An 18247-nucleotide genomic window follows, 5' to 3' on the forward strand; every position below is an offset into this window, starting at 1 on the left:
AGTGTCTCCTCGGTGATTGCTGGTTCTTCTCGTATTCTTTGATTTTGAACAATCGAAGGGATCTGTTTCTAAATGGAGAGTTGTATTTTTAAAGTGGATATGTGATATATAAAAGTGGACTTGTGATATACATGTGTTGTGATCCTAAATGTCTCAAAATGGAGTCACTTATGACAAGTAACTCAACCCACAGTAAAACTGCCGACCCCTCAAAGTGATATGCATACATATGATGGACCGTGACGATAAGATAATACCTGCTGTGGCCAGGCACCACCCCACCAAGACTCAAGCTAGTGCTCAGGCTGGTCTCAAACTCTTGAGCTCAAGGGATCTGCCTGTCTTGGCCCGAAGTCCTGAGATTACAGATGTGATACAGATTCACAAGAAAGTAAAGCCAAAAGGTGGCTGAGCTAATGACCATGGACTCTCCTGAGAAGGGTCATAAAACAGCAAAGAAACTAACCGTGGCCAAGAAGCTTGAAGAAGCTCTGTCCATGAGAACTCTGAAGCCTCCTTTAGTCTTGCAGTGGAAGCTCTGCTGGGTCCTCCCAGTAGAGTATGGGGAGCAGCAGCAACTCTGCCCTCCCCCACACTTTCTCCCACAGGTCACGTGGTTTCTTCCTCCTCTTTCTTATGTGTGTTTCCTATGTGTGTTACGTATATTTGCATAGTTATTGGTGTATGAAAGCCTTGCAATAAACCTTTGAAAGCATTTAAATAGGCATTATTGAGTCATTGTGAAACCTCTCATGCCGTTTAAGTAAGCACAACTCGGCTGACTGGAACCTGACATGATAACATGGATACATGTAGTGATACAGCGCAGGAAATAGGATGTTTTAAGAGGCACAACACAAGGCACAAAGCATCATAGATGGAGGCACTAAATAGCCTGGCTGACAGGGAGCAAAAGATGCTGCATAAGGAGGGAAGAGATAGGAGTGGGAAGGAGGTAGTGGTAACCACGAACATTGCTGGAATGTTCTGGCAGCCAGCTGGAGAGGAAGCCTAGAGAGTGTGAGAGATCAAGGTATTGCAGTGATCCCAGCAGGCAGCACAAATGGACTGTGACTCTCTCTCCTCCAGTATTCTGCCTTGCCTTGATCTCCCTGGACTTTCAGCTTCTCTTCCACCCAAGGTGGCCATCAGGCTCTGCCCAGGTTCCTTTTATCACAGGCTGGAAACTCTCTCAAGGCAGAAAGCTGGAGAAACTGCAGCGTTTGACTTGTTTGTTTCCCATCTCCCATCTGTCCCTCGTGGCTGCTGTGGCTGCTGTGTGTTGGAGTCCGGAGTGGAGAAGTGCCAAGGTGGGTGTGGAGAGGCCCTTTGGAAGGTTAGTGCAGCAGCACAGATGGGCTATGATGGTCTCTACATGGGGGATGCAGTGGAGACGGAGAGACAGAGAAGTTGGAGATGTATTTCTAAAGTAGAAGCAGGGCTTGGTGAGGATGTAGAGTTGAGGGAGAGGGAGGAGTCAAGGGTGATTGGGCTTTTTCCATCAGTATAAAGGTGATTGATACTAGCATGGGGCTAGGGTGAGGGGTAGATGAGATCATGCTTCCTCCGGGTTCTGGAACTGTAGTCTGAATGCAGGGCCTGGCTGCTGCTTCTGGGAGTGGGGAAGATTGCCATGACCGGAGGACCTGCAGGCCATCTTTGAGGAGTTCAAAGCATCTTTAGCTCCATGGCTCAGTCCTTTCCAGTCACATTCTTCTCTTCTTTCCCTTCTTCTCTCCCTGATCTCCAGCTCAATTCTCAATTCCTCTCAGAGCTCTTGACTGGAGAAATCCTGATGATCTGCCTGTGACCGTGACCTTCAGTGCTTGTATTCTCCAGAGTGGGGCTCAGAGGAGGCTCCACACTGGGGACCTGTGGGGCCTAGTTCACTCTGTGCTGAAGGTGACAGGGTGGGGAGAGGAAGGCACTCACAAGGATTCCTTCTTTTTTTAGAGATGGGTTTCACTCTGTTGCCCAGGCTGGGGTGCAGTGGCATGATCCTAGCTCACTGCAACCTTGAACTCTTGGGCCTATGCAATCCTCCTGCCTCAGCCTGATGAGTAGCTGGGACTACAGATGCATGCCACCATGCCCAGCTAATGTTTAAATTTTTTGTAGAGACAGGGTCTCACTATGTTGCCCAGGCTGGTCTTGAATTCACAGCCTCAACTGACCCTCCTTCCTTGGCTTCCCAAAGCTCTGGGATGACAGGCATGAGCCACCACACCTGGCCCCAGGACTGTTCCTTAAAATTATCCTTGGAAAAGTTGCTAAGCCTGTTTTCTCATCAGTAGATCTATGAATCTGGCTCGTTATCACAGCTGACATCATAGGCTTAGGGGTTTCTTGTTTATTTTTTAGCTTATCATTCTTCTGTTTGAATTTTTTTATTGTAGTCAAATATATATGTATTTATCATCTTAGCTATTTTTAAGTGTATAGTTCAGTGGCTTTAAGTATATTCACATTGTTGTGCAACCATCACCACCATCCATCTCCAGAATTCTTTTCATCCTGCCAAATGGAATCTTAGTGCCTGTGAAACAACTCCCCATCTCCCCCGTCCCCGGAGCCCACCATTCTACTTTCTGTCCTATGCATTTTACTCTTTTTTTTTTTTTTTTTTTTTTTTTGAGATGGAATCTCACTCTGTCGCTGAGGCTGGAGTGCAGTGGCACAATCCCGGCTTACTGCAACCTTTGCCTCCTGGGTTCAAGCGATTCTTCTGCCTCAGCCTCCCAAGTAGCTGGGACTACAGGCGCCTGCCATCATGCCCGGCTAATTTTCGTATTTTTAGTAGAGACAGGGGTATCACTATGTTGGCCAGGCTGGTCTCAAACTCCTGACCTCGTGATTGACCCACTTTGGCCTCCTGAAGTGCTGGGATTACAGGCGTGAGCCACTGCGCCTGGCTGCATTTTACTCTCTTTTATAAGTAGAATCATATCGGTCCTTTTGTGACTGGCTTATTTCACAAAGCATAATGCCTCAAGTTTTATCCGTGTTGTAGCATGTGTTAGAATTTCCTCCCTTTTAAAGACTGAATCATATTCCACTGTATGACTGTACCATATTTTGCTTATCCATTCATTCAACAGTGAACACTAGGCTGTTCCATCTTTTGGCTATTGTGAGGAATGTTGCTATGAGCCTGGATGTACATCTATTTGTTACCCTGCTTTCAATTCTTTTGGGTCCCAGAAATATAATTCCTGGATTATATGGTAATTCTGTGTTTAATATTTGGAGAAACCACCATACTGTTTTCCATAGTGGCTGTTCCATTTTATATTCCCACGAGCAATGCACAGAAGTTCTGAATTTTTCGCATCCTCGCCAACACTTATTTTCTGTTTTGTTTTTTTAAATAGCCATCCTACCGGGTATGAAGTGGTAGCTCATTGCGGTTGATTCGAATTTCCCTGACGATTAGTGATTGAGTATCCTTCATGTATTTATTGGCCATTATATGTCTTCTGTGGAGAAATGTCTATGTAAGTCCTTGGTTCATTTTCAAATTGGGTTGTCTGTTTTGCTGTTGTTGCTGAGGTGCAGGAATCCTTTATATATCCTGGATATTAATCCCTTGTCAGATATATGGTTTGCAAATATTTTCTCCTGTTCTGTGGGTTGGCTTTCCACTCTGTTTATACTGTCCTTTGAGGCACAAAAGAAGTACAATTTATCTATATTTTTTCTTATGCTGCCTGTACTTTTGGTGTCACATTCATAATTCGGGTTTTAAAAATGATTTTTTTTTTTTTTTTTTCCGGCAGGGCACGGTGGCTCACGCCTATAATCCCAGGTTGTTGGGAGGCTGATGCCTGCGGATCGCTTGAGGTCAGGTTTGAGACCAGCCTGGCCACCATGGTGAAACCCCGTCTCTACTAAAATTACAAAAATTAGCTGGGCGTGGTGGCCCACGCCTGTAGTCCCAACTACTTGGGAGGCTGAGGTGGGAGGATTGCTTGAATTCAGGAGGCGGAGGTTGTGGTGAGCCGAGATTGTGTTACTGCTCTTCAGCCTGGGTGACAGAGTGAGATCCTGTCTCAAAAAAAAAAAAAAAAGAAAAAAAGCCGGGCGCGGTGGCTCATGCCTGTAATCCCAGCACTTTGGGAGGCAGAGGTGGGCAGATCATGAGGTCAGGAGTTCGAGACCAGCCTGGCCAACATAGTGAAACCCCGTCTCTACTAAAAATACAAAAAAATTAGCTGGGCGTGGTGGCACGCGCCTGTAATCCCAGCTACTCGGGAGGCTGAGGCAGGAGAATCGCTTGAACCCGGGAGGTGGAAGTTGCAGTGAGCCAAGATCACACCATTGGTTAGTAAACTCCGGGCTGAGAATTCATATCCTGAGCTCCCTTCAGGGATCCCCATTTGCCCTGAAAACCAAGGCTGGTGCCTCAGTGAGATCTAAAACATGCTGCAGGACCGGGGGCCCTGTAGTTTCATCAACCCCAGACAGTGGGGAACGAAAAAGCATTGTGGTCTTTTTATTTGTTCGTCATGTTCAAGGTTCCTCCTTATGTTAAAAAATTTAAAAAGAAAGAAAGAAAGAAAAAAAGACAAAAAGAAAACTTCTGGAATGGAGAATTTATTTAATGTTTTAGAATGTATTCACTTTGGGGCACTACCTTTTACTAGAGCGAAGAATCCCGTACTTAGAGGGAACCAATGGATTGGTTACACCGTGTTACCAAGTCCTCAGGAGGGCAAACTGAAAAGCTGCAACCACTGCCCAGCCGGTGGTCGATTGCTTTTGGGGGACTAGTGCGTCTGAGTAGTCATCTGTAATTTCAACATGTGGCAGAAAGTTTCTCGGCACCTCTGTCGCCCCAGCTCCACTCACCACTTAGTGTATGTTTTAAAGCAATAAAGCAATGAGTCTGCTTAGAGGGGGTTCTAAAGGGAAAGATAAACACGGGCTTTATTAAGTATACAGCCGGGCAATGTGACGGGCGACCACGAAAGGAACTCAGGGAGCCTCTCAGCAGCCCGGCCTCCTTTCGCAACAAAACTGGAGTCAACCTGATCATTTCAGGGGCGCTGGGTGGAAGGGTGGCTTTTCCAGCCAAGGCAGGATGTGCTGGCTTTTTCTCTGGAGGTGTTCAAGAGCGCAGAGAGAGTGTCTAATGGTGACTTCGGATTCTGGCGACTCGGGCTCTACCTGGGTGACAGCGAGAGCGTTCCCTGCTGCTCGGTCTCCTTCGGGCATCAACCAGCGCACGCACTTGGAAACTCTGAACCCAGAGGACATTCTGTAACTCTCCATGCCCCCCAGCCATTTGGGGAAGGGCCCACCTTACCCCGCCACCCCCATGGCACAGCAGCTCCCCATCCTCTTGCCCCACACTTGCTAGGTAGGTTGAAGTGTAGAAACGACCCCAGCAGCAGCGGCCCCTTAGGTGCACACCGAAGGTGAACGCTGGACCGCCCCGAGAAAGGCTTTGCTCCCGACTTCATCCTGATGCTGGTGCAATGGGAAAAAGAGAGAGCCCGGGCGAGCAGCGCCAGGGCGCGCAGAAGAGGGCAGGCGAGAAAGTGCCCAGCGAGGGCAGGCGCGGGCCGAGGGCGGGGCGGGCGCGGGAGGGCGCGAGGGGGGCGTGGGCGCGGCCGCCAGCTAGGCCTGGTCGGGCCAGGGGGAGGGGCGCTGGCGGGAGCGGCGCCTCCCGCCCTGGGAGAGCGGCGCGCGCGGCAGCCCCGCGGCAGCAGAGCGCCAAGCCGGGAGCGCGGGGAGCGCGGGCCGGCGGCGGCGAGGGAGGACCGGGGCGCAGACGGCCGGCGCGCGGCGCGGCTACCATGGGCGTGCAGTGAGCGGCCGCTCAGGACGACTTCCTTGGCTGCGCGGCGCTCGCGCGTAGCTCCCTGGCTGGCGGTGCGTCCCCTCGGTCACCATGAAAGGTAGGGCGGCGGCAGCCCTGCGGGGTTCCGGGCAGGGGGAACGGGCTTTGGGGCGCGCGGGAGGCGGTGGAGGTGCCTCCGGCGCGAACTTTCCCTTGGGCTGCTGGCCGGGGGAGTCGGGGCTGCCAGGGTGTCGGGTTCGTGCGCAGACATTGGGGGCGCACCCGGCTCCCGGGTCAGGCACGGCTGGAGACCTCGAGGTTGGGATTTTGAAGCGCGCAAGTATTCCCCTCCCCAACGCGTCTTTGCAAGTAGTTTGAAGCCCTTAGCCCAAGTCGTTGTTTACGGATTCCAGTTTCCAACTTTTTAATTGAAAAAACATGCCGAGGAGAGTGGAGGCATCGCTATCCCTCCCGGTCGGTTTTCCACTTCGCAGCGCTCCCTACGCTCGCCCCGTCCTCTCTCCTCCCGCCTCTTGCCGTTTCCCGGCCGGAGCAGTCCCCGCGCTGGCGGCCGGGTGTTTTCTCCGGGACTGGGGATGTTCTCCGTGCGCCCTTGCCACATCTGGCAATGATTAGGTGCCCGAGGAGTTCAGCTGGCTCGGGAAGTGCATTTGGCATCTTTCTTCGTCAGATTCACCGACTGGAAAATAATTGCTCTCGGTTCCGCGTCCCTTCCACGTGCCCGCCTGTGGGGTGGGTGTGCCCACGTGTGTTCAGGGGTGACACACATCAGCCGGTTCGTCGCCCCCTGCGCGGTGTCCTCTGCAGGCCGGTTTCTGGAAGTGTCAGATGTTGTCGTACTTTAAAAAGAAGCGCAACGAGAAGGACTTTGCTGGGCAGACTTCTGTGTAGTGGAAACACGGAGATTTGTCAGCGGAATCCTGATTTATGTATGAGATAAATAACTGCAGCGGAGGCATCAAAGAGTCGTTCAGGAATGGGCCCGCGTGGTGTTTACACAAGGCTTCGTGTGAGAGTTCCTGGTTCTGTGCTAGGATAACACAGCCCTGCGCCGTGCCGGGCTGGGTGCGAAATGCCATCTGACCGCGGTGACCGAGCTTCCAGCCGCCAGAGACCTGGCGATGCAATCGCTTTGACTTGCCAGGGTTGCTGTCCGAGGGAGGCGCCCGGGAAGCCCCAAGGCGCTTGGAAAGTAACTTTTGGCTCTGGAAAGTTTTTTTCTGAAGGGCAGCTCGCGGTGAACTATCCGGAGTGATGATACCCTACCAATTCACTCCTTTTCCAAAGGTGTGAGGTCTCCAAGTTGGGAGACCTCGGGAAGGGAGGTGACTGACAGCCAGGTGAAAAGTGGTCTGTCCCAGGCAAAAAGAAACAAAAGACACGATACAACTTTCTGCCTAGAGAATTTCAAAATGCGGTGGCGTGTTTTCCTTCTGTCTCCATCTCAGTTTCTCTTCTCTCATTTACATTCTAGGAAATACACACATTCCTTAGCTAGCTCTAATTGAGGAGACTCCCTAGAGGAAAGAATGTCACATGGCTAAAAGTTATCTGGGGCTCAGTTATCATTTTAGCCAGAAGTCAGTCTTCTCTTTGCTGGTCATTAAGGCCACTGGTTTTTAAAGTTTGGGAAGATAAGCCACCTACTCACTCCATTAGCTTCCACGTGGGTTCTTAAACCCTGAAAGTTTTGTTATGCTTTTTACTGGGTCAAGGACCGCTGTGGCACTTGAAATACTTTTCCACTTTATATCTGCACTGGAAAACATACCCAAAAGTCCTAAACACATTTTTGGGGAGATTTATGCTGCATTCTGGACCTACCCGCTGTGGTCAAGCACTGCCCAAAAGCCCCATACACTTTCTGCCCCAGTCAGGGAGGTTGGTGGAGGGATGGACTGGTGAATCCCAGGGTAGACTAATCATTTTGAAGGCGTCTTTTAAAAATGAAAATATTCCGGCGGGGCGCGGTGGCTCACACCTGTAATCCCAACACTTTGGGAGGCCAAGGTGGGCAGGTCACCCGAGGTCAGGAGTTTGAGAACAGCCTGGCCAACATTGTGAAATCCTGTCTCTACTAAAAATACAAAAAATTAGCTGCGCATGGTGGCGGGCACCTGTAATCCCAGCTACTTGAGAGGCTGAGTGAGGAGAATAACTTGAACCCAGGAGCTGGAGGTTGCAGTGAGCCGAGATCGAGCCATTGCACTCCAGCCTGGGTGACAAGAGCGAGACTCCATCTCAAAGAAAAAAAAAAAAAGAAAATATATTTCATGAGAGGTTTGCGTGCCAATTAAATTATTACCACGTGATCTGTATTTATTATGTTTGAGTGGTGAGGTGGGAACAGGAGGGGCAGTAATAATTTTTTAGTACCTACTAAGTGCCAGCCACTGTACTATATACATTACAAACATATTGCAATTAATCCTCTCAACAGCCCTGGGAGTAGATATTTCAGTCCTAACAGTATAGGTATGAAAACTGAGTCTAGAAGAAATAGGAACTGACAACCAGGAGGATAGGGTAGGCAACTAAAGACAAGCCTTGTCAGTTACCCCGTGTGACTTGAAAGGCCCTAAGACACCAGATAGATAACCTCTGGTGAAGATGACTAGAAAAAAAAGTGAATCTGAGACAACTAACTGGCCAAGTAACCTGCAATTGGTGCTGTATCCAGGAAGAGGTGGAGCCAACCAGTTGGACCTGAGGCTTTGGAAGCCTAGACAAAAAGGAAAGCTGCTTTTACCAAGTGGAATTGTTTTGATCATTTGCCATAGGGAACCAGCTAAAGGTTTTCCCCAGGTTCCTGATTACATCAAATAGTTATTAACTCACCATGCTTCAGAAAGCCAACATGATAGAAAACAATGACAAGCCTTGTAAATTCTTAGAATAAACGTGTTAATCTAAAACATTCTTGGCCAGGTGCAGTGGCTCATGCCTGTAATCCCAGCACTTTGGGAGGCTGAGGCGGGCGGATCACCATATAGTGAAACCAGCCTGGCTGACATATAGTGAAACCCCATCTCTACTAAAAAATACAAAAATTAGCTGGGCATGGTGGCGCATACTGTAGTCCCAGCTACTTGGGAAGCCGAGGCAGGAGAATCGCTTGAACCCGGGAGGTGGAGGTTGCGGTGAGCCAAGATCGCGCCACTGCACTTCAGCCCGGGTGACAGAAGCAAGAATCTGTCTCTCAAACACACACACACACACACAGAGACACACAGACACACACACACAAAAAAACACATTCTTTAGCCAAATTGAAAATCAGTGGACACCATAGAAGTTACAGAAGTTTATTTGCAAAAGCAAATATTCCTGTGCAAGTCAGATGCCTTTTTAGGGTACCAAGGTGACTTTCTAATTCTGATGTTTAAACCTGTATATGGCCTTTGTAATGACGGGGCTCTTGGACTGTAATCCTGCGTGTGCCGTCAGTCACAGCGCCACCTATCTGTTGCATTCAGCAAACATCCATTTCCTCCATCCCGGGAGTCACAAGTACCAAAATAATGACATCATTATATATTACCCAGAAGAAAATTACTTTCCCCGTTGCTGCAGTACTTGAAGTCTTCCAAACTGGTTAAAACATGAAGTTTGTTTTAATTTATTTCCAATTTCATTTTCAATTAGCAGTACTACACCATAAATCTCATGGCTTTTTGGATACATATTCACATTCTTGACGAAGTAATCTGACTCCTCTAGAGTTAGGTGTGTCGTTACTAAATCACATTCTTGGTTCTTAAAGTTGGGGATATTGGTTAGTTTCAGTGCAGCAGCACTTGTTGCCTAAGAGACAGCCAAAACCAGCCACCACCACCCGGGGACACAGAGGTCCAAGCCAGTGCTATAATTTAACACAGAGAGGAGGCCGGTGCCATGAAAACACAGTGTTCAGCTGCTTATTTTTTTACTTTTGTGCGTAAATATTTCTGAAATACTGTTTGGCAATAATATATTTAAAATGCACTAGTAAGCAGTATACTTCTCCCAGAGTTTTTTGGGACTCACAGTCTTTTTGCTTTTCCAGTGTCTCTCTAAGATTTCTTGTTCTTAACTGGGATAAGCAAACAAGCCTATAAAGGCAATTGCATTTAACATTGAAAGAGTCATATTTTCTAAAGGAAAATGGAAACAAAATGAGGCCTTTCTCCCTTCACTGATTGGTAATAGGGGCTGCCCTTCTCTGGGAGGCAAATTTACCATCTAATTATACTTTTGACTTTTCATTAGTTTGGGAATGCTTGACATTCTTAATCTGAGGTTTAATTATTGCTAAGTATAGATCTTCTCTGTGGTCTCCTATGCAATTTCCCAGGGTTGTTCCAGTGGCTGCAACCCTTTGCCATGTGGCTCATCCACTGAAAATGCGGTGAATGGAAAAAACTAGCCGATGATGGCTTTCATGCTGTGTCATAACAGAGCATCTCATTTTCATACTAGATGCTTATTCTCACTGTAATATTATTTCAAAACAACTCTTGCAACCATTGCCAAATATACTTAAATGGACCTGAAGTATTAGCTTTCAAATGGGAAAATGGACATTTAAATTTTGTGATAGAAAATACATTTTGCCGTGGGTAAAACCAGCATGTGAGTGATCTCTCAGGGAGGCCAGCCTAACACACACTTCCCTTTAATAATAGCTGACATTTATTGAGCACCTGCCATGCCAGGCATTATCATTTCCTCCATTTGATGGTAGGAAAACTTGGGCTCCGAGAGGCTGTGTTACTTGTCTAAGGGTACCCAGCCAGTTGGTGGGGGGTGATCAGTATTCATGCTCAGACTGTCTGATTCCAGAATCACATGTGTAATCTCTAGCCCAGGCTCCCTCCTAGCTATACCCTAATAATGCATTCAAGCCCTACATCTTTGTGAAGTCCTACTGTGTGCTGTCACACTCCACTAGATACTGGGTGAGCAAGGTAGACAAGGCTCTATCATCTGGCCTCGTAACTGTAATGACCTAGCATCAGAGGTCTGAAGGATTGATGTGTTCTTCAGTCAGCCACTGGAGGAGACGATCTAAACTGGAGCTCTTGCAAAGATAAAGCAGATTCCAGGATTGCTGCCCTGTGTAGCTTATCTTCTGGGAGGTTTTGCTTACCGCTGATTGAATGAGTGTGGGTGTCCCACTGTAGCCACCAACTCTGAAAACGGCCCCTACACTCGTCTTGCTAACAGGTTTGCATTGAGAAAATGAAATATTGTCAGAAGTGCCATTTTCATGAACAGACTGTAACCACCGGTGAGTGGTCAGTAAAAATAATAATACTACTAAGTATTTTAAACCAGGAACAGGAAAGTATAGACATTTTTCATAGAAAGTTCATTCTTTACTGCTGACAACAGAGTTTCTAACCACACCAACCATCTAAACCTTAAGGGAAGTAACTTCTCAGTCAAGCAGTGATTTGATTTCTTTTTCAGTGCATGACATTTGAAGAACCAAAACCAGTATCATACCTCAAAAAGGTCTTGCTGATTGCTTAAGGGCGTTTTGTAATTATACAGCAGTGAAAGCCAATATAAACATAAATTAGTAATCCCAAGTTAAGATTCCAAAGAGATTCTAGGAGCTCTCTTAACTTCTGAATTTATCAGGAATATTCTATTGATACTCTTAAAAATAGAACAGAAACTCATTTTTCAGCATGGGAGATTTAAAATGAAATACATGTATTGGACCTGGATATATTAAACATGACTCCTTTATGCTTCTTGAATGACGTGATATTTTACCTCAGTATCATGTGAGGTATTATTCACTAGCCTGTGATGTTGGATGTTTTACATTTGGCGTGAAAAACTCACTTGTCTCTGGCTCTGTGGAAGAAGCCACATTTCTTTTGCCCCAGTTATTTTCTTATGACATAGAAATGTTAGGAAACTAGCTGATGTTTATAAAACAATTTATTATGCAAAGGCAAAACAGTCCCACTTTAAAGTAGATAATACATGCTTTAAAATATAACTGTCTCATAAAATACAATTATGTTTAGCGATCCCAGGCGTTGAACCCAATCATTTCTGTGTGCTGGCGAGGAGTGTGGACTCAGAAACCGGAGAGCCTGGTGACCTCAGGCAAGTCACTTAACCCCCACTTAGTCCCCAGTTTCTTTATCAATGTAATGAGGGACAACAATGGCATCTACCTGATAGAGTTGTTTTAAGGATTAAATAGTTGTTGAGAATGGTGGCTAGTATGTAATAAGAACTCAATTTGTTTTAGTAATTGCGATATTGTGTTATAACCTCCTGCTTCCTCCCAGCAATAAGTTAATTGCCAATTATGAGCCATCTATGTTAATTTAATCAGTGATGTAATTTAGACCATGAAGGCAAATGTTCAGTTCTGAAATGAAAGTAATTTTCAAATTGCAAATGTGTTAAAACAGACCTCAGGGATAGAAGGAGTGAGTTGTGCTCTACGTGGGGAAGTATTAGTATTGGTTGCATTCCAGCTGCCATCACTGCTATCATCATAACAAATGCAGGGACTATTCTCCAAGTGAAGTTTGTAATTGTAGTAATGAAACAGTTTTTCTATTTGTTATAGTAGTGGTATAAAATTGATAAATATATGGAAGTATATTTAGATTACCTAGGAGCACTATTTTTTTTTTAGTACTATTGCTCATGTGCCTACGGATGACATGATATTTTTAAAGATCTGTGTTTCAAATCCAGTGTCCAGTTTTATCCAGTAAGGATATGACATCAAGGAATCACAACATTAAACAAATCTGTCTCTAAAGTATTCGGACAGATGTATGTATATGTATGTTTTTAAACTATATGATGTCATGTCTATTTCATCAGTAGTATTAATTTTCCATTAAGCTGTCATGTTTTTGTTTTATTATTTATAATTGGGCCACCAAGTTCTAACAAGCTTTCATTTATTCTTTAAACAAATATTTAGTGTGAACTTTCTGTGTGCAAGGCCCTCTAGAAATGCCAAATAAAATGAATAAAATATAGCTTCTGTGCTCATGGAGCTTGCAGTCTGGTGGGCAAGACAAGACTTATGTGTAAACAACTGGAATCCAAAGTAGGGAGTAGAACATGCCCTATTTGAGGTTCAGATAATCTGGCTGAAGACAGGGACATTTTCTTTTCTTTCTTTTTTTTTTTTTTAAGACGAAGTCTCGCTCTTGTCCCCCAGGCTGGAGTGCGATGGCGTGATCTCGGCTCAATGCAGCCTCCGCCTCCTGGGTTCAAGTGATTCTCCTGCCTCAGCCCCCCAAGTAGCTGGGATTACAGGCACCCCCCACCACACCCGGTTAATTTTTGTATTTTTGGTAGAGATGGGATTTCACAATGTTGGCCAGGCTGGTCTAGAGCTCTTGACCTCAGGTGATCCTCCCAAAGTGCTGGGATTACAGGTGTGAGCCACCGCACCTGGCCAAGACAGGGACATTTTCATTTGCAGGAGAGATTTGAATTATAGTTCGTGTTTCAGATTACATTATATTTCATATTATATTAATAGAGTAAGCAACATTAAAGGAAAATGTCTTAAAAGAGAGGAGGGCTGATGACTCATGCTTATAATTTCAGCACTTTGGGAGGCCAAGTTGGGAGGGTTGCTTGAGGTCAGGAGTTTGAGACCAGCCAGGGCAACATAGTAAGATCCTGTCTCCACAGAAAAGTTAATAGGTGCGGTGGTGAGTGGCTGTAGTCCCAGCTACTTGGGAGACTGAGGTGGGAGGATCCCTTGAGCAGTGGCACAGTCTCGGCTCACTGCAATCTCTATCTCTTGGGTTCAAGTAATTCTCCTGCCTCAGTCTCCCGAGTAGCTGGGATTGATTACAGGTACGTGCCACCGTGGCCAACTAATTTTTGGATGTTTTGTAGAGACAGGGTTTTGCTGTTGCTCAGGCTTGTCTCGAATTCCTAGCCTCAAGTGATGCATCTGCCTCGGCCTCCCAAAGTGCTGGGATCACAGGCATGAGCCACTGTGCCTGACCTGAAATCTCTTAAGTGTGACGTTTGAGTGTGGGAGGTGAGAGGAGACCAAATTCAGAGTCTTCTTGAACTGTGTCTATTAAACTTGAAATGTTGGTCCAACATTTGTAGATAATTATAGTATACTGCTTTGGCATAATTGTTTAGATAATCTAAACAACGTTAATGGATTTCCAAACAAAAAACTGTGTCAGTGTTATTTTTAAAACAAAGACCTTTTTTTTTTTTTTTTTTTGTCTCCAGAGAAATGGACAGCATTAGTTTTTCTTGCCCAATCACCCATGTACTTTAGGCCCTGCCAAGGCCCTTATTCAATTTAAGGCAGAGATTCAAGGCCTCATCCTGACTCTCTTATTAACATGATTAAAATGATTGGACGAGAATTTTCCTCATAGAAGAAAGGGAGGCGCATCGCCTCCCCCATAATCATCTATAAATGATAGATGCAGATGTCAAGGTTTTGGATGGTGTATTTACTTACTTCTAAGTTCTTGCAGTTGGTGGCTGTGGGGAAATCTGATTTAGCCCCCACTGCCAACTTAGGGGTAAAAGTAACAAAAACACCCTTTCTCAGTTTTGTTAGACTGTAAAGGAAGGAATAGGGTACCCATGCCTCTTTATTCTAAAAGCAAGTATCTGCTGTCTTTACAAGCATCAGCATTGCAAGTTGTGCCAGAAATTGGAGTCATTTTATGTCTATAATTTTGACTTTTGACTTGAAGAAACTATATAATTGAATCAAAAGTGATGCCGTTGTTGCAAAACATAAATTCAGTAAGCAACTGAGTAATCAAAATGAATCTCCTGTGACACTTTAAAATAATCTACAAGTATTTAAACTGCGACAGATTCCTTCATCCATTTGGGATAAAACAGTTGAATAGAAGGCCGATCTAATTCCCGGCGCCCACCCCCCACCCCCTGCAAAATATCCTGAACCTCAGATACTTTGTTACGCTGCATTGAGTTCATTCACCAGAAGAATACATAATAACTATGTTCCAGAAATGCCAAGACTGGAAAACGGAAACCACACAGGGAGCCAGATAAAGGTTTACATTTGTAAAGCTATAAAACCAGGGCAAATATTACCCATACTGTTCTTCGGGACACATCAAGATTAAAGAACACCTTTCTTCAGGTTTTACAGCCCAAAATACATTAAGATAAATTTTCTTCAATATCAACCAGGTACTTCAGTGCCAATTTGCTGAAGCCCAAATAGAACCCGCAGCACGTATTACTCTTTTTCTTATCAAGCTTTGCTGTTGGTCCTTCCCCCAAATAGTCACCTCAGAATGGAGTTTTGTGTCTTTTGAAGCCAAATGATTAAAGTCCTAAGATATTTATTTTGGACCTTAAAACACAGTAGCTCTTACCACTGCCTCTGTCCTCTTGCTTCAAAGAAAACTCATATTTATTAAGCAGACGGTTTGTGTTGGATGTTTTCCATGTGTCCGTTCACATTTCCCTCCCCAAAATGTGGGAGATAGGAATCATTGGTTTCAGCTTATAGGAGACTGAGAGGCAGACGTGAGCTTATTGCTATTACAAGGTGGAGCCAGTCTTCAAACCCAGGTCTTTGAATTTCAAAGCCCACACATTACCATTAATTCTGTCAGCCTCTGGTGTTAGGAAAGAAGTCTTCCAGGATATCACAGCAACAGAAGGCGGCATTCCAAATATTCAGCAACTCAGGCAACACGCTGTGGAAGCCACCGTTCCCATATGAAAGCAACTCCGTGGAGCACTGGCCAGTGGAGAGTGACTGTAGACTCAGGGGTCCTGATGGCATCAGTCATCTGGCCCCAGGGATACAGGGGCAAGGGCCTGCTACAGTGGGTAGTGGGGACAGTAGAAACACACAGGGACAGCTTGCAGAAACGCTCAGAGCAGAGGCCATTGTTCTTCAACCAGGTGGTTTGGAAGCACTTACATATTTTAACAACCAATGATACCATACCATTTTGTTCTAAGAGTAATGACAAATGTACAAGAGCTGGGAATGGATCCTGTTTTAAACAGGAGAGAGCAACCGATGGATACTCATCGGTTGACAGCACCACTGGACCAGCATGGAAGAGAAGTCTAACTTCAGCCTAGTCCGTGTCCGCGGGCCTTCAGGCTGGCTCCTAAAAATGTCTGCGTTTGGCTGCGTGTGGTGGTTCACACCTGTAATCCCAGCACTTTGGGAGGCCAAGGCCGGCCGATCACAAGGTCAGGAGATCAAGACCATTCTGACTAACACGGTGAAATCCCGTCTCTACTAAAAATACAAAAAATTAGCCAGGCGTGGTGGCGGGTGCCTGTAGTCCCAGCTACTCGGGAGACTGAAGCAGGAGAATGGCATGAACCTGGGAGGCGGAGCTTTCAGTGAGCCGAGATCGTGCCACTGCACTGCAGCCTGGGCGACAGAGCAAGACTCCATCTCAAAATAAATAAATAAATAAATAAATAAAATGTCTGCATTTGCTATGATGTTCGGTTTGGCATTTGTTGGAAACCTGCTTTGTGCTAGATATTGAAGGCTCCAACTTCAAACTGCATCTTCTGTGGCTTCAGGTTAAACTCTGTACTCTGGCTTTTTGGGTGCATTTTCTGGTAATCTGATTATCAGTGCTGGTTAACTGTTGGACCTGAATACTTTTGTTTTTGTCTGTCTGACTTTTCCATTCATATGATCTTATTTTGCTTGTTTTACATTATTTCTTATCAAAGTTAGAGATGTACATAGTTTAAAGAGTCAGATAATGTTATAGGTTTCCTGAAATTCTGAAAAACAGCACTTTCCTGCCCAGGCCACCTTCATTTCATTTTCCATTCCCCAGAGGTAACCTCTTGATAACTTTTTTACCATTTTATTTTGGCATTTACCCCTCTGTCAGTTACCTGCTAATGCCTAAAAAAAGCATCCCGAAACCCTGTAGCTTAGAACAGCAGCTGGTTTTTTGCTCATGATTCTGCAACACAGCCTGGACTGGACACGTGGCTTCCCTCAGGAACCTGGAGAATCACTGGGGGTTGCCGGAATGGCTGAGGGCTCCCTGGCTGGTCTCACGTTTTCCCTGCTCTCATCCAGCGATTTTCTCTCTCCAGGTGGCCTCTAGTCCAGCAGGGGAGGCGAACTTTTCACAGGGCCACTGGCTGCCAAGAGTATAAAGACAGAAGCCACAAGGCCTTTAAGGCCGGGTCCCTGGAGCCACCCACTCCCACTTCTGCCACATTCCATGGGACAGAGCAGGTCATGGGGCCTGCCCAGATTCCAGGGAAGGAAGTGGATTTGCACATGGAGGGCTGGAAGGAATTGCTGGTAGTCCTTTATGACGATGATCTGCCAGGACCCTTGTATCTCTCCGTGACATGCTTATGGTGCTCTTGCTTCTTTCTTTTTTTTTTTGTCTTAGGCATTATATACAGACTTCCTTTTATAGCAGAGGAGGGTTTTGTTCTCTTTCACCTTTTACCTTCCCCTAACAACCCTCGCAGCTATCTCCTGTTCCCGTCTACCTTTCTAATACAGTTACGGCGTAATCTCAGATCCACATTCAGTGTTGTTATTATTGTGACAATGTCAGTGCAATTCACAGCTGAGTCATATTTCTTGCATACCTTTTTGTTTCCCCCCACCAAGTTAACAATCCTCTTGCTATTTTAGTTCCTCATACGTACTTGATTGTTCATCTCCAGAGTCCCTTCCACTTTCCCAAATCTCTCCTCTGTGTGTTCTAACATATTAGGAATTCTTTCATTTCTGTCTTCTCAAAGAAATCTTTTCTGGAGCATTCTGACCAACTGAGGGTTAGAGTTAGGTTAGGATGTACACACACAGACACCCTCAGACATGCACACACACAGTCACATGCACACACACTGGGTTTGTTCCTTATTTTAGTGCAATGCATTCTCCAATAGCTTCCTGAGACTAGTGTGTGTGGGATGTACATTTTTGGGGATTCTGCTCGTCTGCAAAGGTCTTTATGTCACCCACTCATTGAATTGAGAGCTTTCTATATTGGAAATAATTTATCCTTAGAATTTCAAAAGCACTGCTGTATTTACTTTAGCTTCCAACTTTGCTGCTAAATGTGAAACTGTCCTTTTTTTCTTTGTAAAGTTCTTATAAACGATCCATTTTTTTTCTCTGTCTGGAATCTTTTAGGATTTTATTTTTGTCTTCAGTGTTCTGAAGTTTTATGATGGAATGACTTGGAATGACTCTCTTTCCTTTCTTTGTTCTGGGCAGTGATGGGCCCATTCATCCTGGAAACTCATGTCCTTCAATGCTGGGAAATGTGGTTCACTTACTCCTCCAGTGCTTCCCTCCCTCTTTTCTTTTTCTGGGAGACACCTGTTGTGTGAATATTAGACCCTTTAAATTGATTTTCTTTTTTTTTTGAAACAGAGTCTTGCTCTGTCCCCTAGGCTGGAGTGCCGTGTTGCAGTCTCAGCTCA

The 18247-nt window shown here is 45.5% G+C and overlaps 1 protein-coding gene across 1 annotated transcript in view; it reads left to right on the forward strand.

Moving 5' to 3' along the window:
* The first annotated feature begins 5676 nt into the window (after window positions 1–5676).
* The window catches only part of COLEC12 (collectin subfamily member 12), a 183603-nt gene continuing 171032 nt past the window's right edge, over window positions 5677–18247 (forward strand). The window contains exon 1 of the mRNA XM_025365647.1: window positions 5677–5900. Within this exon, the coding sequence (XP_025221432.1) occupies window positions 5894–5900 (7 nt within the window). The 5' untranslated portion in view covers window positions 5677–5893. The remainder of the gene's footprint in view (window positions 5901–18247) is intronic.

Source organism: Theropithecus gelada, chromosome 18, assembly GCF_003255815.1.
Source record: "Theropithecus gelada isolate Dixy chromosome 18, Tgel_1.0, whole genome shotgun sequence".
Lineage (NCBI taxonomy): Eukaryota > Metazoa > Chordata > Mammalia > Primates > Cercopithecidae > Theropithecus > Theropithecus gelada.